The following is a 22,673-nucleotide window of genomic DNA, read 5'->3' on the forward strand; positions in this document are numbered from 1 at the left end:
TCGGAACTTTTTCAAATTGGCTTTTTCAGTCGGCATTAATCTCAGAAGATTCACCCAGACTGTTGTGTCCGATCCATTCATCTCGAGTGCTGAGCGTGTCCAGGGTGTGGCTGTGCCGCGTTCCATCCTACACCCCTTGGAGGCCAGCCCGATGGCCCACGTGCAGGTCTCTGTGTGAACGCAGGCTGCACTTCTGGGGGACGGTTGCCGGGTCCCCTGCTATGTCCTGGGGTGGTCAAACGTGTCCTAAAAGACCCTGCCCAGCTGTTCCCACAGTGGCTGTCCCATTTGCGTGCCGAGTCTGAGTGGCCCAGGTTCAGCGCATCCTGAACAACACTGGCGGCATCGCCCTTCTTTATGTCCACCGACCGGGCAGGTGTGAGGGGAATCTCCTCACCTTGGGATGAGTTCACATCTGTTGACTGTCCTCTGACGGATCATGCTGTTCGTGTGCAATCTAAAAATTCCACCTGGCCCCAGATCCCAAAAGTTGTTTCCTATTTGTTCTTGAAGTTTCCTAGTTTACATCTTATGTTTAAATCTACGATCCATTTTGAGCTGGTATCCATATCAGGCATGCGGTTCTGGTCGGGCCCCTTGTTTGCCTGTGGATGTCCCATCGCCCCAACGCCATTTGTGGAAAGGCTGTTTTTCCTCCCTTTGCACCTTTGGCAACCACCCCCGTCCTTGGTGGGGCTCCTGCTGGGCCCCCGGTGTGTCCCGTTGATCCTGTGTCTGTCCGCCCAGCACCACCCCGTCCCCTTGGCTATGGTGACAGAGGCATGGTCCCTCCTGGTCACAGCTGCCTAGCTGCCCTGGGGCCTATGCTCTCCATGCAGATTCCAGAAGGAGCCCCTCTGAGATTGACAAAACGCCTTGCTGGGACTTCGACAGAAACTGAATTAAACTCATAGATCATTTGTGAGAGAAATGACATCTTTCTATGTCATGTTGTCAGTCCATGAACATAATATGCCTCCTTTTTTAGACTTTTATTTCTTTCATCAGCATGTTGTAGAAAATTTTCAGCCTGTAAGCTTAGTCAATGTTTTGTTGAATTTACATTTGAGGCGTTTTTAGTATGAATGGCATTGTGTTTCTTAGATTTTGGTGTCTGCCTGTTTAAACATTCAAGAGATTTTTGTGAATTGATCTTGTGTCTGTGACCTGCCAAACTCACTTGTTAGCTCTAGCAGTGCTTTTGCAGATTCTCGGGATTTTCTTTGTAGACAATCACGTCATCTGCAAATATGGACACTTTTATTCCTTCCATTTGCTCTGCGTGTGTTTTCATTCCTCGCCTTGCCTAACCACATGGCTGGAATGTCTGCCAGTCTGACGAGCACGAACAGTGATGTCCTTGCCTGTTCCCATCCTTAAGTGATGTTATGGGATGAATTGTGTCCCCCAAAATTCATATGCTGAAATACTGAACCTTGGTGCCTCAGAACATGACCTCGTTTTGAGACTGGATCCTTAAAGAGGTTATTAGTTAAAACGAGGTCATAGGTGTGGGCTCTAATCCAGTGTGACCGGTGTCCTTATAAGAAGAGGAGACGAGGACAGACGTGCACAGGGGGACACCCACGTGAGCACACAGGGAGAAGGTGGCCCGGAGGACAGGAGAGCGGCCTCAGGGGAAACCTGTCTGGCCCACTCCCGGATCTCAGACTTCCAGCCTCGAGGACTGGGACAGAATGCACTTCCGCTCTGTTCCTGTGGATTTTTGCTACAGCAGCTGGAGCAAAGTGACCCCCGCCCCCAGAGCACAGAGGTCACGCCGCCCCAGCTTCCCGTGCTAGCTCCGCCCGTTCTGTAAGTTCATGTAGAGCAGCCGCTGGCACCTGGCTTCTTGCGAGATTCCTCCGCGTCGCTGGTATATGGGTAGCTGAGTAGCATTCCGTATTATGAACATGGCTGCACACTTTGCTGATTCACTCTCCAGTTGGAGGACATCTGGCTCATTTCCAGTTTTGAGTTATGATGAATCGGGTTGCCACGGACATGGTGACCAGGTCTTTGTGTGGACAGATGTTTTCTCTTCTCTTGGGGAGACCCCCAGGTGTGGAATTGCTGGGTCGTAGGCAGGTGTATGCTTAACTTCTTGGGAAAATGCCAAGCGGTTTTCCAAAGCAGTTGTACAGTTTTATGCTTCTGTTGGCACTGTGTCACAGACGTCTGCTTGCCGCTCATCCTTGCCCCCACGTGATGGGCGTGGGGGTGTCTCACTGAGGCTGTAGGTTACATTTCCCTCATGCAGGTGCCGTGGAACGCTTCCCTGGGCGCTCACTGTCCATTCAGATAACTTTTTTAAGTCAACTGCCTGGTCTAGTCTATTCCGCAATTTATTTTTATTGGATTATTTGTCTTTTTCTTTATTGATTTGGAGGAACTTTTTATATATTCTGTGCACAAGTCCTTTGTCAGAGAGATGTATCGCAAACATCTCCTTCCCGTCCGCGGCTCTCCCTTTCATCTTCTTTGTGGGGCCTCTGGGTGAGCACACGTTTCTCATGCTGATGAAGTCTGGTCTATCCGGTGTCTTTCTGTGGGTTTTATGCCTGAGACATCTGCCTGCCTCGAGGGCGTGGGTGTGCCTCCTATGCGTTTTGGGAAGCTCTACAGTCCTGCTCACAGTTAAGACTGTGCTTCGTTCCAGCTCTGTGTGTGTGTGTGTGTGGTGTGAGTGACGGTTAAGGCTCCCCCGTCCGTGTCGGGTCCACTTGCTACAGCACACTCGCGAGGGGCTTTCCTTTCCCAGCGCCTTTGCCAAAACCCGACCCGCCACATGCATGTGATTGCACATCTGGACTCCCCATTCTGTCTCACTGATGTATCTCTCTATCCCCGTGTGACACCACCTGCCTTGTCCTAGTTTAATGTAATTTTATTACTACAGTAATTATCTTAATAAATTAAATCATTTTACTTATCATAGAAACTCCCTACCCGTGCTAATCTTCTGTTTTCCATTGTCAGACACTCACACCTCCAGTTTTCCCCATTACAAATACAGCTGTCCTGTGGGACGAAGGACGGACACGTGCACGGGCTGCAGCAGGGGCAGGACTGTGAGCTGCTAGTGTCCACTCTGCTTCTGTCCAGGCTCCAAATTGCCTTCCACAAGGTGTGGGGAGAGGGGTGCCCCTCAACCACTGTTGGCTCCTTTTCAGGCCTCCCTTCTTCTCTGGGGTGGCAGTGCTCCCACCCTGTGCTCCTGTGCTCCTCATGCCCCCTGCTGTGCTGGCCCTCCCCCGTGCCCCCTCCGCTCCTCTGTGGAGCACCAGCCTGTGTCTTGACTCTGTGCGACCTTTGGCATGGGGACAAGCCATGAGAAGAAAGTGAAATTTTAAAATTTGTGTTTGTTATCATGGTCCTATAAAAATTACTAAATTGAAAAATAGACGACATGGTAACATGGGTAAAAAAACCCAGAAAGATCCAGGAGAACTCTCCCTCTCACCCTGGCTGCATCCATAAGATAGCCATTTTACAGTTTTTAAATTTTTCAAACTTATGGAAAAGATGCACGAATTCATTTATCAAGAGTCAATAATTTGCCCTGTTTGTGCTTCCCCCACGTTAGAGAGGTAACACGTTTTCCCAGAACCATTTTTAAGAGTTTGCAGAGTTCACAACTAGAACATCGGTGGCTGGGTACCTCATCCCATCTAGTGACCCGCTGTGTCTGCCCGTGAGGTGGTCTCGCCACCCCACCCATCAGGCGGGTATTTCTCTGCACTGACCAGGCACCACGCGGTGGACCCGCCGGCGCCCTCAAGGTGGGCCTTGGTTGTTCCCAGTCTTGCTCCTACCTGCCCTGGCGTAGGAACCGCCTGGCACCTTGCTGCTCTGCACCTGTGCAGGTAGGCCCAGCACCCATCCCTGGAGTGGCGAGTGCTGAGTCAAAGGGCAAATGTCCCCTTCTGCCCCCCCCCCATCATGTGGAGGGGTCTTTGCTAACCTGATGGGAAGAGAGGATACTCGGGTGTGGGCTGTAGCTGTCTCATCACGTGTGTGCCTGCCAGTTAGATTTCCTGTTCCGTGAGCTAGCTGTCCCTGAACTTTGCCCCGAGCTATCAGTTTCTGGATCATTCCACAGCCCACTCATCCCTCACCCCTCACCCAGACTCAGTGACGGAGGTGACTCACCCAATGGGGGCCAGCCATCTGAATCTTAAAAACACAAAACCGAGCCATTTAGCAACAAAACCAAGTGTGGGTTGAGTCGAGGCAGCTCCACACATGTAAACATCAGACAGGCTGTTCTGTGTCTGGGGACTGTCGTGACCATCCTCTGTCCCTCGTGCCACCTCAGTGGTCACTGTGGAGCCAGGGAGCTTTTCAGGACGTGAAATGCTGAAAGATTCTGAGAGAAGCAGTGTGGCTCGTGGTCCCACAACAGGACTGCTCCATCCATGGAACATGAAATGTTGAACCTAAAAGCCTTTGATTTTGGAGTAATTCCAGATGTGCAGACAAGTTGTGAAGACAGTACAGAAGGTTCCCCTGCAGCCCTGATGCGGCTTCTCCCGCTGTCAGCGCCTCCATTTGTCCAGAAGTTAGCCTGGCAGAATAACCACAGACTACAGACCGTCAGCACCCAACCCGGGCGCCACGCCATGTTCAGGAAACATTGAATTTTAATGTTGTTTGTGCCCAGAATTCTCTTAAAAGGCAGGAGAGAGAATATGGCTATCTTGATATGTTTTCTTTACAAAAAAATAAACACATTAATTCTCTGTGTGTTTAATGAGGGGCCAGGGCTGGAGGGGTACGTGGCTCCTGTGGTCCAGGGCTGGGTCCTGTGGCCCTGCCTGCTGCCGGGGAGGCTGGGAGCCAGCTCACGTGGTCCCTCCACTCCCCAGGAGAAAGTGGGAGCCATACCACTGTCCCATGGTCTTGCGCTCAAAGAGGCGCCGATGAAACACAGCCGCGAGGGGCCATGCCCTGCTGCTTAATATTCTATACGATGAAAACACTCGTTGTTGCCAAGTGCGTTCCTTGGTGGACGGTGCCACCGCCCAGGCAGAGCTGCCCCCCTCTGGATGCTTTCCAGCCAGGGCTCATCCGGCTCCACTTTTTGTCCATCCCCTTTTGGGTGGTGACAGCTGAGCAGCTGCCCCTCCCAGCCCTGCCTTCGCAGACCGTTTCTGTGCAGGGGGGCTCTGTCCCGATGGGGTCTCACTGCCAGGCTCCTGGCTCAGGGATGTCGGTGGGCAAGGGCCGTGCTGGGGGAAGGTGGCAGGTGCTGCTCTTGGCACCTGGAGGGGCCACCCGCCACAGGCCAGGCCCTCGTTCCTCACAAAAGCTCTGCGCATCCCATACCCTTCCCGTTTTACGGCAGAGGACCGGGGCTCTGAGGGGTCTCAGCCCGAGAGCCGGGGTGTGAGCCCAGGTGCCTCTGAGACTGCGGCCACCGTCCTGTCACCTGCTGGGTGGGGCAGCTCTGAGGCCTCCGCGGCGGCTGGGGGCCGGACGGTCTGCGCTATGCGTGCTCACCTGGGTCTTCGCGTCCCTGGAGGGAGGCACAGCTGTGTCCGTGCAGGGGGCTACCACAGCGACTGGACAGACTTCCTCAAATCCTGGGTTACAAGGACGGCTATCTGGAGGTAAAGTGGGTGGTGTCGCAGCCTGACCAACTCCCCCTCCCGCATTGAGCACGGGAGCGACTTCGCTGTGCGGACACCGGCGCGGAGTGCGAGGGGCGGCCGCCGCTGTGCGCTCTGGGCATGCGCGAGGCAGGTCCGCCTGCGCTGGAGAAACGACCTCGTTGGCGCCCCTGTGCTGAGTTCCTCACACTGGCGTGTTCCCTGTGTGCGAGGCGCTGCCCCTGGGGGGCTCTGCGGTGACCCCTGCCAGCAACAGGGACACCAAGGCTCAAAGAACGCCCTTTGCTTCTCAAGAAGCATGCAGGGCGGGACGAAGAAGCCACCACGGGCGCGGACGCAGAGCTCACGCTCTCGGCTCCGTAGGACTCCACGTCTTCGTGCGTTTACTTTGCCCTGGGGTCGCGGAGCTGCCCCGTGACAAGGGTGCTCCTCTGAGTGCACGGGCCCCCTCTCAGCTGGGGGACCCCACTGCTCAGGCCTGCTGGAGCCCCTGAGGATCCCAGTGTCGTGTCCCCCCGGTCTGAGCAGACAAGCCCACGGGGCGCGATGGAAGCAGGAAGGCGGTGCCTCCACGCGTCCTCCCGGGGACGGCTCAGGCGCCGTGAGACCACCGCAGGCCGTGGCGCAGAGCCTCACGGGGGCCCCGCCAGCTCTCCAGCCGGCTTGGGCTGTGTTTTCACAGAGGAGGCAGCTGAGGAACCAGAGAACTTGGGCGTGTGACGATGCGGAAATGCGAAGGCACCGTCTTTGGTGACCCGTATTGCAAAACCAGCAGAAGGAAGTTGTGTTTCGCCGCTGCCTGAAGTCCGCCCCGGGCCGAGGCGCGCGCTGCCGTGGCCGGCAGGTGAGTGGTGCTAGCTCTGGGGTCTTCGCCGACCCCCAGGGCCTATGCTGATCCCGCAAGGGGCACTTTTGGGGATGAGGATGTGGAGAACAGGAGCGGCTTGGCGTTGGTGGCTTCAAGGACAGGAGCCCTGTGGTGGTGGGTGAGTGGCTTGTCTGTGCTCCTTTGGCTCCTGGGGTGCCCCCTGGCTTAGTCTGTGATCTCCGTGAAGAGCCAGCGTGTTGTGGGCACAGCCAGCAGTGTGTGTGCCGTCGGCCAGGACAGGACTGGGTGTCGTCCGGGGCACCTCGGATTCTAGCTAAGTAAGATGAACGGAGCCCGGGAGGGGCCGGGGTCTGAGTCTGACCCGGTTCAGGGTGACCCCCACGTGGGTCCAGCCTGTGCACCTGTCACCAAGGCCCTGGGCAATGTGGGTCTTCCTTTACCTGCGCTGAGGAAGGGAGGGTGAGTGGTCCACACAGTCCCTAGAGGGCTAGGCCTTCCCACAAAATGTGTGGCTCTGGAAGGTTCTTCTGCAATCTGATAGTTTAGACACTGATGGGGCTTGGCCATGGTGGTGCTACTGGTGAGGAGGACACACTGGGATGCCCACACCCCCAACTCCGGTGGGGCGGGGACGTCCTGGGTGGCAGCGGGGTGGAGCCAGACCCCGCCGTGTTTGTGCAGAGCAGGGGTGTGTTCAGGGGCACAGCTGTACCCAGAGCACCTGGCTCCTGGGACCCTTGGGGCTTGCAGGCAACTGGCCGAGTACTTGGAGAGGAAACAGGGAGCCCTGGGCCTTGGCCTGCAAGCTGCCCAGCTGGGCCCCACTCAAACCTTCGGAGCCTGACAGTTCGCTGGGGCCGGGCGGGGCCGGGTACGCAGGGAGGAAGTGGTTTGACTCCAGCTGCGTGTTTGCAGGGGGCCAGAGGCCCTGGTTCCGCTCCTTGGGTTTGACGTCTGTCTCCCCACAAAGGCCAGCACCTCCGAAAGTTCCGGGGCTCCCAAAACCGGATAGGACTGTGTGCTCTGACACGCAGAGTCCTGACCCTTGATTGGTCTGTGAAGGCTAGAGCTCAGATGGGGGGCTAACGGAGGCCACGAAGACATGTGAGGCTTTGTTGCCCTGAGCCCCTGGAGAGCCCAGGGATGGGGATGTCCTTGCACTCAGAATAGTGACAGTGGTGCAGCTGCTGGGAGGCTGGGAGCACGGCATCCTCACACCCTCCGTACCTGTCTGAGGTGGGCTCTCATGACACCGATGACAGAGGAGGAGAGTGAGGCACCTAGTAAAGCAGGTGAGTGTGGAAGCCAGACTGTAGGACAGGTGTGAAACCAGCCCTGAATGGAGCATCACTCACCTGCACGGTGCCCTGGATGCCCACAGCTGGGAGACCCATCCTGGCTCCAGCCCCGACACGCTACCTCCTGTCTCCGGGTACATTTCTCCAGAGGGCTGGGCTGATTCCCCTTTGCCCTGCTCCCTCTATCATCTAGGACTCTGTTCCCTCCCCTTGGGATGCTGTTCCGTCTGGGACTTAGTTCCCTCCACCTGGGACATGTTCCCTCTGTCTGGGGTCCCACGTATGATGATGATGATTGGTCACCACGTAGGCATCCAGTGAGGTGGGCGGTGATTGACCGTTCCAATCGGCTCTGGGGGCTCCGATGGGCTCCCATGAAGCCCGTGTGCGCCCAGGACGTGACGCTCTGGCCCCCGCAAGTGTGTGGCTTTCGGAGGGTGATTCTGCCTGTCTCCCTTTCCCACAACAGCCTGGCAGATCACTGTGCAGTCAGATGCGACCTGTCCTCGTGGGGAGGCCTCCCCCCGGGTGGCAGTGAGAGTGATGGAGGCTGTCTGTGAGGAGCTCCCCCCATCCGCAGCGGCATTGACCACTGGGGTGTGCGGGCCAGGCTGCAGGCACACAGGCTGCAGGATCTCCATGCATTTGGAAGCTTTAGGAAAGTTCTTGTTTATTCCTTTCACTACGTCGTCTGGTGAACATCTCAGACATAAGCAAAGTGCAGTTGCGTGGGGAGCCCGCGGCACCGGCGGTCGGCCTAGGACCCCTGCTCCCGTGCACACGGGCGCGACACTAGTTCACCCAGCAGGGCTCCAGAGCTTGGCAGGCGCGCCCAGATGCAGCCTGCTCTGCTGCGCAGCTGGTCACCACGCGGGGACCGGTCTGTGCTCTGCCACAGTGGACACTGATGCAGTGTCCCGGACGACAGCGAAATGAAAACAGAATAGGAAATACAAACAAAGCACATGAGAATGAGGGTGTTAACAGAAGATAAAACTAGGGAGAAAAAGAGGAACATTAAGTAAACATGTAAGTGAAAAGATTAAGTGGAAGCAGCTCAGGGGATCGGTTTTGCAGCCCACCCGGTCCGTGCGCGTGCATCCTCTGTCCTGTGCACCCGCGTACCGTGCACCTGCGTGCCGTACTGCCCGTGTGTGTGCGTCCTGCGTGCTATGAACCCGCGTATCGTTCATCTGCGTACTGTGCGGTCCCGTGCGTGTGCGGCCTGCATGCCGTGCACCTCTCCCCCCCCCCCGCCATGCGCGTGCGTCCTGTGTGCCGTGAACCTGTGTGCCGTGCGGCCCCTGTGTGTGTGCGTCCTGCGTGCCATGCGTCCTGCGTGCCGTGTGTCCCGTGCGCCGTGCTGCCCCCGTGTGCGTGCGTCTTGCATGCCGTGAACCTGTGCGCCGTGCAGCCCCTGTGTGCGTGCGTCCTGCGTGCCGTGCGTCCTGCGTGCCGTGTGTCCCGTGCGCCGTGCTGCCCCCGTGTGCGTGCGTCCTGCGTGCCGTGTGTCCCGTGCGCCGTGCGGCGCCCTGCGCCTGAGTCAGCTTTTTCGGCACGGCTCCTTGCGTTGGAGCCAGTGCATTTCCGGCCTTGCTGTCTGGAAACGTCTGTTAAGACGGCATCGGGCACACATCATCAGTACTGTGCCCTGGCGTGCCCTCAGCAAGTCCTGCAGGATGGAGCCTGGGACCTGGGAGCTTTAGAGCGCGTCAGTGGCCAAAGGCCAGCAGCCCGGCCAGCTGTCCCGGCCGTGTACGTCTGCCGCGCTGCCAAACACAGAGGTGTGGCCGATTGGGGTACAGTGCTGTGCGCCGCCTCAGGCTTTGGGAACCTTTGCGGGGCAGTTACGCCTGTTTTACAGAGGAGACAACTGAGGCCCCGCACGTGCAGCTTGTCCCCGGTGGCTCGGCCGGTAAGCGGTAGCAGCCCGTCACCGTGGCGCAAAGCCTCAGGCCGCTGCACGATGTGTGACCACCTCCCCGGATCCACACGGGGGACCCACGACGCCCCGTTCACGCGCTGGGAGCCACATGGAGCGCGGGCCGCAGCCTGTGGCCTTGGGGGGTCTGTCTGCCCCCTCCCTCATCTGTGTGGGGGTCCTCAGTCCCCGATCTGTGTCGCCCCCCCCCCCCCCCGCCAGGTCCCTGGAGGGGCAGGGCAGCAGGGCAGGGGGGCCGCGTGTAAGCAGCAGCAGGTCAAGAGGTTTTCCGGCAGCGCTGGCCCTGGGCCAGGCCCTCGCCACAGCCGTGCGTCTCCGGGGGCGCCGCGGGCTTTGCGGGGGTGTGTGGAGGAACCGCCGGGGTCCAGGCCGGCGGTATGTAGTAGGCGCGTTTGAATCACTGTTGTGCTGGTCCTCAGGCACACAACTTCTGACCAGAATTTTTTTTTTTTTTAAGATTTTATTTATTTATTTGACAGAGAGACCGCCAGCGAGAGAGAGAACACAGCAGGGGGAGTGGGAGAGGGAGAAGCAGGCTCCAAGCAGAGCAGGGAGCCGGATGCGGGGCTCCATCCCAGGACCCTGGGATCAAGCCCTGAGCCCAAGGCAAATGCTTAACGACTGAACCACCCAGGTGCCCCTGACGAGAATTTTCTAAAACACATACTTTTTTAAAGCTATTTTTTGTGGTAAAGGACACTCAACATAAAGTCTGTCGTTCCACCACTTTTAAGTGTCCAGTTCAGCAGCGTTAAGTGTGTTGGCGTGGTCGTGCAGCCATCCTCCCTGTCCGTCTCCAGAATGTTCCATCCTCACAAACGGAGACCGCGTCCTCATTAAGCTCGACTCCCCCCGCCCCAGCCCCCCGCGCCCACCATCCACTCTGTCTCTGTGATGTGACGACTCCGAGGACCTCCCGCGGTGTTGGTCCTTCTGTGACGGGCACTCGGCATCTGTCCTCGAGGCCCGTCCGTGCTGTGGCAGGTGTCAGGGTGTCCTGCCTCTTGAGAGCTGAGGAATGTTCCATCACCAGTACGCCCGCGTGCTGCGTCTGTGTTCGCCCGCCTCGGCCACTGGGGTTGCCGCCCCGTCCGCTGCTGTGAAGAAAGCTGCTGTGGTCGTGGGAAGGCAGTTCTCTGCTTCCAGTTCTTCTGGGAGGAAAGCATTCTTGAGGACCGGGTGTTGGAATTTGGGATTGAAACCAGAGCAGCATCTCTCAGAAAAGCTGCAGCCCCCCTAGGAGCCCCTGCCAGGCCCATCCAGCTCACAGGCCGCTGCCCACACGGGCATCTCACTGCCACAGTGACAGGGAGCTTTTATTTATTTATTTTATTTATTTATTCCATGACTTCTAAGTTTTCTAAAAAGGATCAATCGCTCAATCAGCTTTTGAAAGCACAGGAAGTTTAAGCGATGGTATGAGCTGATGAGGGCATCCCAGCACGCAGGGAGGGCGCCATGTTGATCCTCCTCCTTTGCTCTGTGCTCAGCTTGCCCTGCAGCCCCCGTCCCCTGGTCCCGCTGACCCCAGCCACATCCCAGAGCACGTGGCAGCCCGTCGTCCATGCCCATCTCCGTATGCTCAGACAGGATGGAGACCCCAGGTTGAAGCCCTCGGGCAAGGGCTGTGCTTCCAGAGCCTGACGCTGGAGCAAAGCAGCTCCGATCATGGTCCTTTCTCGCTGCGGACACAGCCTTGTGGGTTCTGCAGCCTCGTCTCCGGCCTGGATCTGTGTGCAGTGGCACCGCCCTGGGTATTTTTGTGCTTGTTTAGATGACCTGCATGTGAACTACCACCTGAGCTTGGTGGGGCAGAGAGCAACCCCACGGAGCATTGTCATCTTGCACAATCCTGGGGCTTGTGCCGGTCAGGGTGGGACAGTTTCAGAGGCCAACCAGAAGCAGCTGCTGTCAGTAGGGATCAGACAGGGTGCCAGGTGCCAGGCAGCAAGAGACAGGGATGGCGGGGGTTCTAGCAGGGGTTCCCATGTTGCTCCTGAGGAGGGACATCTGGCAGCACATGGGGCTGGGCAGTGTTCGGCCTTGTGGTCCATCTACAGGACGGTCCCTGCCTGTCTCGGGCAGCCTCCGGACAGTGTGAGGACTCCAGAGCCACTTAAATGGTCCACAGCGCCCTGAGCACTTCATTTCTCCGTCGTTCTCCAGCGCCCGAACCTCCCCCAGGGTCAGTGTTGGGGCTTTGATGCTGGGTGGTGGCAGCCTCGGGTGTCAGGGGCCCTGAGCTCTGGCTGAGTCTTGCCATGGCTGCAGCTCCCCTGCGGTTGGCAGGGGCTAGCCTCACTGAGCTGGAGGACTGAGGGCTTCTAAGGTGAGAGCCAGGACCAGGTAGAGATGGCTGATGACAGCTCCGAGGCTCCCATGTTCACCTCCACTCCCACCCTCGCCCTGGATGTGTCAGAATGAGCCCGGAGTCCAGGTCAGCATGTCTGGTGGGGCCCAGCTCCCAGGGGCTGGTTTTCTCCAGGCCAGCGTGGCCAGGATCGGCCAGCCTTGGCTTCCTTGTCTGAAATAGAACATCACCCACCTTGGTGTCTGAGTGAGCAAGTACACAGAGGTGCTGAGCAAGGCTCCTGGCACGTGGGGGGGTGTGCGTGTTGTGGAGGTGCAGACGTAAGTGTGGGCACGTGTGCATGTGTGTGCTCCCTCCCCAGAGCCCCCTGCTCCCCTGCATGGTGTGGAGCGCAGGTGGGAACTGGGCTGGCCTTCCCTGATGCTGACCTTGACCTTGGAAAGGCAGTGGGGAGACCAGTCCTGAGGTGAACAAGGCTATAGGCTACATCCCACGGCTTCCCGAATCAGACTGGGGGGCGGTGGTCTCTGCTGTTGTACCCCACACTCTGCTCCCTGTGGGACGTCTTTATGTTGAGCTTCGGGCTTTCCCGTGTGCTGCCCTTGGAAGAAGAGGTGGTCATGGCTCACGGGTCTCTAGGGGAAGGGTGCACCCCACTCCTCCGGATGGGAATGACCAGATGGGCACCAGGGCTGCTGGAGCCTCCCCAGGCTGCAGGCCTGCCACCTGTGCTCTGCCTGACCCCTGTCCCTTCTGTAAAAATGGCACTTGGGGGGCACCTGGGTGGCTCAGTTGGTGAAGCGTCTGCCTTTCAGGTCATGATCCCAGGGTCCTGGGATTGAGCCCCACATCGGGCTCCCTGCTCAGTGGGGAGCCTGCTTCTCCCTCTGCCCCTCCCCCTGCTTGTGCGCTCACTCTCTCACACTCTTTCTCTCAAACAAATAAATAAAATCTTTAAAAAAATGGCACTTGGGGAACGTTGACTTGCCAGGTTGGCTCAAGTCAGAGGCATCGCCGTCTGTGAGGTATACGGACACAGTGGACTGTACGCGTCCCCGTGAAACAGTCTCCCCGGTCATGACGGTGGGTCCGTCCATCGTCTCGGACCACAGGTTAGTGTGTGTCTCTGGAACTCGTGTAGACGGAAAGCAGGTGTGTACCTTGTCTTCCGTCCGTCGGCTTGCACTGTGCACAGTTCTCTCTAGAGCCCTCGCTCAGCACTCCGGAGAGGTTTGTGTAGAGCTGGTATCATTTCTTCCTCGGTGTTTGCTAGAATTCACCCCGAAGCCTTGTAAGCCTGGAGTTTTCTGTGTGGAAAAGTGTTTACAGACATTTCTTGTGCTTGGTGTTGGTTGAGATTCTTGGATCTGTGGATTTATAGCTTCCGTTAAATCAGGAAAACTGTGGTCATTACTTCTGCAAACACCTCCTGCCCGCCCCCCTTTTGGGACTCCAGGTACACATGTGTTGTGCTGCGGGCGTTTGCTTGCGTCGCTCTCTCTGTGTGCCTCAGTGTGGAGGGTTTCTGCTGCTGTCTCCCCGGACCCGCTCATCTTCTACGGCGTCTGCAAGTTCCTCTCCCGCAGGCCTTGAGCTCACACTCGGGGGTTTTCACCTCTGGAAGCTGGAGGTGTGCGTCCACGTCTCTGCTGACCGTGTGCACGGCTGCCCCAGCTCGAGCGCTCGTCACTGCTCTCAAGCGCTGGTCGGGGAAGCAGTGACGCGGCCAGTAAACAACAGGTGGGCGTCCTGGGACCGGAGCAGAGCTCCCCGTGGGGCGAATTGCCCCCCGCCGCCGGTGCGGACCAGCATTGGCCAGCCTGTGCCTACACCACTGCTGTTCCCTCCGGCCGTTCCTCCTCAGTCTCAGGGCACCCCCCCCGCCGTGTGTGCTGACCATCCTTGGGGGTCCTGCAGGCCTCTGCCCCCTGATGGGGCTGTCTTTCCAGTGCTCTGCCCCGTGACCTCCACCTCCTCGGTCTCCTGCACTGTCCTTCAGGCCCATGCCTGGGAAGCGCCGTGACAGAGGCTTGGGTCCACCTGGCACCTCCCCCTCTCCGTAGGGAGCTCGGTGACAGAGGGCGCACTGTGCCGGTTTCCACCTGTTGGGGGTGCGTGCTTTCGCTCCCTGGTGGAGGGTGACCAGGAGCAGGACACCCTGAGGTGGGGATGCAGAGGCTCCGTCTGGCACCAGACGGCCACACTGGACACACGGGGGCTGAGCGCGGCCCGCATTCCACCGGCGCGTTTGCAGGGCTGTGTCATGTCTGTGTGCTGGGAACTTGAGTTTATCTCCTGTGCTATGAGAGGAATGCAGTAAAGCATGTATTTTCTGTTTGGAAACCTTCGTATTTCTCCCCATGAAGCTCGTCCAGAACGTGGCAGGGCCAACGGTGCGTGTGCACGCTGCTCTGGCTTTGGTGTCGCTTAGAGAAAGGTCCACCCGGAGCAGTTTGGCCACGTGGGAAGCCAGCAGCGCCGCAGGTGTCGCAGGCAGAGCCGGGGCCTCATGGCTCAGCCGAACCAGCGTGGTGGCCGCACTTCCTACACACACTGCCCAGAAGTCTTCCTGCCTGCAAGGCGCCGGGGGCAGGCTCTGGACACCTTCACGGTTCTGTGTGAGAGTGAGAGGAAGCTCCATCTCTACTGATGGTGCTGCAGCCTAGCTTGCGAGGGAGGAGGGGAGCATGTGCAGAAGCTGCGGGCCGCTAGGCTGATTGTGGGTGTGAGCCCTGGGTGCCTGTGTTTGCAGGTGTCAGAGGGGTGCTCGGGTGTGGCTGGGAGGTGCCCCCTGGCCCTCTGCACACCGGGTGGGACCCTACTTCCCCAGCATGGGCACCATGGGCGGGGACGGTCAGTTCTGGCCTGGAGTTTCTGGCTGGGCCCTCAGAGCTGCCCCTGTGCTCAGGCAGGAAGCCATGTGCTCCGTCTGCCTGCGGCCTGTGACCTGTCCAGTGCTGCCGGCGCTGGGCGGGGCCACGGAGCTGCCCTTCCACCCTTGGCCTTTGGAGCTGGACTGACACCTGGCCACTGCAGGTGCCGGTGGAGAAGGCAGCTTTCATGCTCCTGGCATGTTGTTTCAGGACCCCCGTTTCAAACCCGTTGGACAGGAAGGAGATTTTCAGCTAACCTCCCAGCCCCACTCACGCTCATAGCCTGAGGCAGCCAACGCAGACCCTGAACACAGCCAGCAGGGAGCCGGGTGCAGAGCCCTCCCTGGAGACCTGGGCGTCAGGTGAGTGGGGTCAAAGGAAGATTCCGGGGAATGTCGATCTCCCCTGGCTGTGTCCCCCCCTCGACCCTCCCACACTGATTCCTCACTCACCTCTCCTCTGTGAGGGCGTCCAGGAGAGATGGGCGGTGAAAGCAGCAAGTGGCTTCAGGGCGCTTTGTGTGTGGGGGTGGAATTTGGAGCAAAGCCTGGCCTCCCTGGCCCAGGGTCTCTGGACGGTGCGGGTCTCAGTGATGCCAAGGGCACCCCGATGACCTGACCCACCGCTCTCACGACAGTTATTTTTGTGCATGTAGTTTAAATGTGTTGTGAGGCAGGTGGGTTCACACTGCGGGATTTCTTCCCTCCTTTTTACCTCCCTCGTTCCTTCCCTGTGTCTGTCTCTTTTCCTTCTTTTTTTTTGTAACATAGAAGAAATTTTTTTTAAAAGATTTTATTTATTTATTCAACAGAGATAGAGGCAGCCAGCGAGAGAGGGAACACAAGCAGGGGGAGTGGGAGAGGAAGAAGCAGGCTCATAGCGGCGGAGCCTGATGTGGGGCTCGATCCCATAACGCCAGGACCACGCCCTGAGCCGAAGGCAGACGCTTAACCGCTGTGCCACCCAGGCGCCCCAGAAGAAATTCATTTTTAAGGGGCGCCTGGGTGGCACAGCGGTTAAGCGTCTGCCTTCGGCTCAGGGCGTGATCCTGGTGTTCTGGGATCGAGCCCCACATCGGGCTCTTCTGCTGGGAGCCTGCTTCTTCCTCTCCCACTCCCCCTGCTTGTGTTCCCTCTCTCGCTGGCTGTCTCTATCTCTGTCGAATAAATAAATAAAATCTTTAAAAAAAAAATTCATTTTTAAAATAAAATGCTCTCCATTTGTCATTCCCCAAAAGCCTGTCTGGACAGGACCCTGCTGGAGCTGTGTGGGCTGTTCATTCCACACAGGGTCCCCTCCCACCTCCACCCTTCTCTGGGGGGACACGCCTGGGGGCTGCACTCCAGGCCGTGTGCAGGGCCTGGTCAATGCCTGGCTGGCATTGACCCTGCTCATTTCCCCCCACAGGAAGCCCCCCGGCCATCTCCCCACGGAGCTCAGGGAGCTCCACTTTGAGGATGGAGTCAGGAGGGGGACCCTCAACAGCCCAGGCCCCTGTTGCTGCTTTGGGGGAGCCGAACTCTGGGCCTGGCTGCTCCTCCCTGGAACTCCCGAGGGCAGACCCAGGGAAGCTCCAAGCACTGCCACTCGGGCCTAGACCCCACAGCAAGGACCCCGACCCCGGGAGCCCTGGCAGCCCAGCTGCTGCCGGGGACGGCCCCCCAGACACAGGCCCCTCGGGGGAGCTGAATGGTGGCGCTAAGCTTCCTAACCGGGACAGCGGGATCGACAGCCCATCTTGCAGCGTGGCTAGTGAGCAGTTCCCCTGCGAGGAGGGCGGCGAGGCTGGCCAGGGCCCCGCAGTCCCGGGGCTGCACCTGGACCCAGCCCCAGATGGCAAGGCCCTGCAGGAGGTGGCTGATAGCGACGTGGGCGAAGGTAGCGGTGAGGAGCCTGACCCCGAGAACAGCCCCCCAGGGGCCCCTGCGGACCCGGTCAAGGTAGGCCACCCTCGCATCCTGGTATGGCCGGGGCTCTTCTGAGGGGTCGTGAGGTCAGAGAGGCCCAGCGATGGGTCAGCAGGGAGGGCAGGGACCCTGGCATCTAAGGTGACAACCTCACTCCCAAGCCTAGGTTTTGCAAGGGGGCACAGGACCCCACCCCCTGGTGGCCACGCTCTCAGAGTCACTACCACACCCTTCGCCAGGGCTGGCTGCGCACGTTGCAGAGCCCCTGTGTTATGAATGGGGAACCTCAGGGTCACCATGGGGCATGGCGGGGGTGGGAAGGAAGCCTGGGCATGGGAGCCGAGCCCCAAGCAGACACGCCAAGAAGCAGGTATACCCGCTGCATGGCGGGCCTGCTGTGAGAGAGCCCGTGTGCGTCTTGTCAGCATCTTGGGCTCTGCACTGGGACGTGTGGGGACGAGGAAGTGAAGCAGAGGGCCCCTGCCTCAGAGATTGCCTATGCACAGGGAGAATGGCGTAAGTGACCGGGTCCTGAGAGCAGCTCAGGAGACACCAGGTCTACTGGCCTGGTGGAGACAGTACTGGCTAACGTGCCCGGTGACAGAAGACGGCCTGGTGGACAAAGGGCAGCCTCATGCTTGCAGTGTGTGAGCCAATCTGGGGGTGCGGGCGGGCGGGAGCCGTGTTTTGACCTAGGTTTTGTTATTGTTCAGGTATGGTAATACCAACAGATCGGGAGACCACAGCCATTGAAAAAATAGTTTGTAACTTAGAGTTCCCAAGAGGGGGGGCACCTGGGGCCACGCGGGAAGGACCAGAGTGGGTCAGGAGGCAGAAGGGGTGGGAACTGTGCTTGAGAGCCTGTCGTGGTTTCCGTGGGAAGGAGCAGGAGAAGCAGGGCGAGCACGTTTAGGATTAGCTGGCTTGAGTGACTTGCGCTGCACAGAGGCTGTCCCAGTGTGAGCTACCCGGGGCCTGAGTGACCAGGGAGGTGCTGGGGTGGCTCTAGGGGGGCTGGTTTACATGAAAAGCACAGCATGTGGGTCAACAAGGACCCAAGATGTGCAGACATCCTACAACATAGAAACTGAGCGACGTGGTTTCTATGGGCCACGCCACACGTGGCTCTCAAGGCGTGCTCCAGGGGGAGCTTAGCTGGCTGCCTGTCTCCCAGGTGGTGGGGGCAAGTGCACACCCCAGGCCTGCTCCCCTCCTGCCCACACAGGCTCTGGGGGAAGGCCCAAGCCTTCATGTCTGTAATACGGAGATGCCGACACTTGTGTGTCTGTCTGCTCCGTCAGGCCCTGGCCCGTCCTCGGGGTGAGGCGTGCACTGGGACCTGGCATCCTGTGCCTCCCGACCCCCACCCAGGTAGCGGGAGGGCTGCTCCTGCGAAAGTCAGCCTTCGTAATGAAGAGGAAGTTCCATGTACTGCTGTTTTTTTCACAGAGGGACAGTGAATCTTGTCAGATGCTCCTTCTGCATCCATTCAGGTCATCACGAGGGCTTCATCATGGGTTGAGCCCCAGAATAAACCTCCCTTGGTCGTGGTGTCCGGTCCTCATCTGCACTGTTGGGTCAGGTTTGCTAGTGTCCTGTTCAGGACTTCTGCATCACAGTGCACCAGGGCCGTGCATCTGCAGTGTCTTGTAAGGTCCCTGCCTGCTGTGGTGTCAGGGAGGCGCTGGGCTCATGGGGATCAGACGTGTTATCTCCTCTTCAATGTTTTGGAAGCATTTGAGAAAGATCGGTATTGAATTTCCAGTGAAGCCATATGGTCCTGGGCTTTTCTTTTTTGGGAAGATTTTTATTGCATATTCAATCCACTTTCTCACTGATGGTTGTTCAGATTTCCTATTTCTTCATGTCTTCAGTCTGGGTATGTTTCTAGGAATTTATCCATTCAATTGGGCTGTCTGGTTTGTTGGAGCGTAATTGTTCACATCAGTCTCTCATGATCCTTTTCATTTCTGTGATGTCAGTTGTAATGTGTCCTTTTTTATTTCTAGTATTATTTGAGTCTTCTCTATTTCTTAATTTAGTTAAGGGTTTGTGAATTTTGTTGATCTTTCCAAAGGACAACTCAGTTTTGTTGATTTTTTCCATTGTTTTTCTAGTCTCTGTTTCATTTATCTCTGTTCTGATCTCTGTTATTTCCTTCCTTCTGACTGGTTGGGGTTTAGTGTGTTCTTTTTCTAATCTCTTGAAGTGTGAAGTTACGTCATCGATTTGAGATCTTTCTTCCTTTTTCACACACACTTTTACGGATACAAATGTCCCTCTGAGCGGCCTTTGCTGCATACCATAAATTTTGGTGTTTGTGTTTTCATTTTCATTTGTTTCAAGCTGTTTTCTAATTTCCTTTGTGACTTTGACGCTTCTTGAAGACCGTGTTGTTTAATTTCTGCTTATCTGTGGGTTTCCCAGTTTTTCTTGTGTTGTTAATTTCTAGTCTCGTTCTATTGTGATTGGAAAAGATACTTTATATGATTTCAATCTTTTTTGGTCTTTTTTAATCTTTTTTTTTTAAGATTTTATTTATTTGTCAGAGAGAGCGCGTGCATGCGCACAAGTGGGGGAGCTGCAGACAGAGGGAGAGGGAGAAGCAGGCTCCCCACTCAGCAAGGAGCCCGATGTGGGACTCGATCCCAGGACCCTGAGATCACGACTTGAGCTGAAGGCAGACACTTAACCAACTGAGCCACCCAGGCATCCCAGTCTTAAGTTTGTTAATGCTTGTTTTGGGGCCTGATATGTAGACCGTCCTGGAGAATGTTCCATGTGCACTTAAGAAGAACGTGCCTTCTTCCGTTGTTGGGTGGAGGAATCGGTGTCTGTGTGTCTGTTCACACCCTCTGTTTCCTTACTGATATTCTGTCCACGTGTCCTGTCCAATGTTGAAAACGCAGTGCTGAAGTCTCCTACTATTATTGTGTTGCTGTTTCCCCCTTCAATTCTATCAAAGTTTGCTTCATATGTTTAGGCCTTATGAGGTTTGGTGCATAAATATTTGTTTAAATTTTTTTAAGTTTTTTATTAAAGTCCTCTCTACACTCAACATGGGGCTCAAACTCACAACCCCGAGATCAAGAGTCCCACACTCTTCTGACGGAGCCTGCCAGGTGCCCCTGGTGCATAAATATTTTTAATTGTTCTATCTACTTGCAGCGTTGGTCCTTTTATCATCATACGATGTTCATCTTCGTGTCTGGGAACAGTCTCTTCTTTGAAGTCTGTTTTGTCTGGTATCAGAGCACTGGCTCCTGCTCTGTTTTGGTCTCCATTTGCACGGCAGATCTTTCCTAATCTTCCACTTCCAGCCTTTGCGTGTCCTTACATCTAAAGTGAGTGTCTTGTGGACAGAATGTAGTTGGATGCTGTTTTTAAAATCCATTCAGCCAATCCATGTCTTTCAATTAGGGAGTTTAATCCATTTACATTTAAAGTAATTACTGACAGGGAGGGATGGTTGCCATTTTGATAGTTGTTTTTCACATGTCTGTGGCTTTTTTGTCCCTTTCTTAGAGCCTGACTTATTTTTCATTGAATTTTTGTAGTAGTATGTTTTGATTCCCTTCTCGTTTCCTTTTATGGATATTCTATAGATATTTTCTTTGTGGTTGCCATTGAAATCACATAAAACACCTTAAAGTCAGAGCCTTCTGTTCTAAATCACACCTGCAGAGCGTCAGCTCTCGCGCACGGCTGGCCTCGGTTTCCAGGGCTTTCAAACTCTGGTGCGGGTCCTGGTGGGGCTCCCAGTTGGGCAGACAGAAGCCAGCAGTCCCTTGGGCGGCCCCCAGACAAGCCAGAGCTCTGGATGCATGGCTCACCACCTCATTTCCATCCTGAGTGGGGACCTCCAGCATAGGGACTACATTCCACATGGGCCCCATTATGCTGCCTGGGGAGGGACACAAAAGGGCCGTGCCAGATGCTGCTGGGTTTCCCCATTTGCTGGAATCTCTTCTTGGTTTTACCGTGACGCGGGGGCGGTAGCTTCTCAGCTCTTCTCTGGAGTTCTCACAAAGGGATTCTGGTCCATATGTTGTTGGTGCCATGTCTCTGGGGAAAGGAGGGCCTGTAGCTTTCTAGTCTGCCGTCTTGCTGACAGGCCACAAAATATTTTGATGTGGCTGCTGTAGCTGCTCTGTGGTCAAGGAGGACAGAGTTGTCTCTGGGTTGCAAAAGCTTTTTGGGGGGGTTGGCAGAAGCTGCTGTGCCTTCCCCAGAAACCTCCCTGAAAAGTCCATCTCTGAGAACTGAGGCCCCTGCCCCAGTGCTAGTGGCCTCTTCTGGCCCCCAGGCCCCTTGGTGGCCCCTGGTGTCAGACCCCGCCTCCCCAGGGAGCTGTGGTTCCTCTCTCTGCAGTGCTCTGAGCCCCAGAAGCTACTCCACATCGCTCAGGAGCTCCTGCACACGGAGGAGACCTACGTGCAGCGGTTGCACCTGCTGGACCAGGTAGCCCCCAGGGTGGGGTCCCACCTTTGTGCGCTGCCAGTTTCAGAGGCAAGGTCCCTGTCTCTTAGCACTGGCTAGGCCTTCCAGCTGGAGTATGAGTGCCTTCACACTAAGACTCAGGCCACTGTGAGTCTCCTCCAGCAACTCCTCCTTTTTGCTGTCTGAGCCTGGGGCTCTGGGGTGAAGGTCCTGTCCCGTCACATGAGGGTGGGGGGACGGTTCTTCCTGGCAGTTGCATTATCTGAGCATGTAAATGGCCTCTGGAAATCTTGCTGCGTGAATACACTCTCCCTGTCCCCGTAGCAGCCTGGGGTTTATGAGCACAGGAAGTAAATGTCTGGTGGACACCCAGAGTTCTGCCAGGTACTGCTTCTGTTTGTAGCTCACAGAGCGGAGAAAGGAAATCAGGACCCTCCAGTTCCCGTGAGGGGTGGGCGGAGGCAGGACAGCCTGTCCCCATCAGCAGAGGCCTCAGCCGTAGTCCTTAGCCATGACTGAGCTTGCTTTAAAACCATAGGTCTGAGCCAGTTTGATGAAGCGGAGGTTCATTAAGGAAACAGGAGGCCATGGAGCCCCTCCCTCCCCTCTCCCCCCAGCGAAGGCAGCTGTAGCCGCCCCCTCAGCGCCCATTCTGTGGGCCTGTGCACCCCCAGGTTTTCTGCACCCGGCTGACGGAAGCAGGCATCCCTTCAGAGGTCACCACGGGCATCTTCTCCAACATCTCCTCCATCTATCGCTTCCACGGGCACTTCCTCCTCCCCGAGCTGCAGACCCGGATCACACAGGAGTGGTGAGTGTGGCTCCTGGCTCCCGGCAAGGGGGGTGGACGGGGTCCCCGTGACTCCGTCAGGGCAGCTGTGTGGGATTCTCGCGGCCGGTGGTGTCTCAGTCCGGGATTTGTGTGCCTGAGAGACAGGCAGGCACGTGGGGGCCAGTCTCGCAGGCCCTGGTTCCTTCCTTGCACTGTGTCCCCAAGGCCATCGGATAAAAGTCCAGGGCCTGACTGACCTTCTGTCCACAGTTGTTAAAAATGGGTTTTCTCCGCGAGGCCCAAGAGAGACTCCGTGTGCACAGACTGCCGGGAAGGAACCTGGGAAGAAGGCTCGCCCGCCCACCTTCACAGGCAGCCCGCCTTACGGGGTCGTCTGCTAGATCACGTTCCCGTGATGCCACTGCACATGGCTCTGTGCACACGCTTGCTTGCTTTTTGATGATGTCAAACGGTCACTTCCCCTTAGAGCCATGGTTCAAAGGTCAAAGACCATTGGTATATTTTATGCTTCTTGAAGTTTATTTTCAAATCCCTGTTGGCGCCAATATCAATACTAACCTGCTGCTTTCCTGTGACGTTGCCAGCGTCTGCTTGTCCCGTTGTTGCTGAAGTTGGCTCCTCTAAGGGGTAACATGGGGCCTCAGGGATTCTCTTTGATGAGCAGCCTG

General features: G+C 56.9%; 1 protein-coding gene across 2 annotated transcripts in view; it reads left to right on the top strand.

Annotated features, from left to right (window-relative positions):
* Positions 1-22,673, top strand: part of FGD3 (FYVE, RhoGEF and PH domain containing 3) — a 49,700-nt gene that overhangs the window by 7,602 nt on the left and 19,425 nt on the right. Inside the window, exons 1-5 of one of the 2 annotated variants that reach the window (XM_026519138.4) lie at positions 6,354-6,456; positions 15,076-15,227; positions 16,273-16,805; positions 21,144-21,233; positions 21,887-22,023. In XM_026519138.4, the coding sequence (XP_026374923.2) occupies positions 16,323-16,805; positions 21,144-21,233; positions 21,887-22,023 (710 nt within the window). In that variant the 5' untranslated portion in view covers positions 6,354-6,456; positions 15,076-15,227; positions 16,273-16,322. Of the gene's footprint in view, positions 1-6,353; positions 6,457-15,075; positions 15,228-16,272; positions 16,806-21,143; positions 21,234-21,886; positions 22,024-22,673 lie in introns of those variants that run through there. The other variant, XM_057305657.1, reaches the window with a different exon arrangement.

The sequence above is a fragment of the Ursus arctos genome, unplaced genomic scaffold (assembly GCF_023065955.2).
Source record: "Ursus arctos isolate Adak ecotype North America unplaced genomic scaffold, UrsArc2.0 scaffold_33, whole genome shotgun sequence".
Classification (NCBI taxonomy): Eukaryota; Metazoa; Chordata; class Mammalia; order Carnivora; family Ursidae; genus Ursus; species Ursus arctos.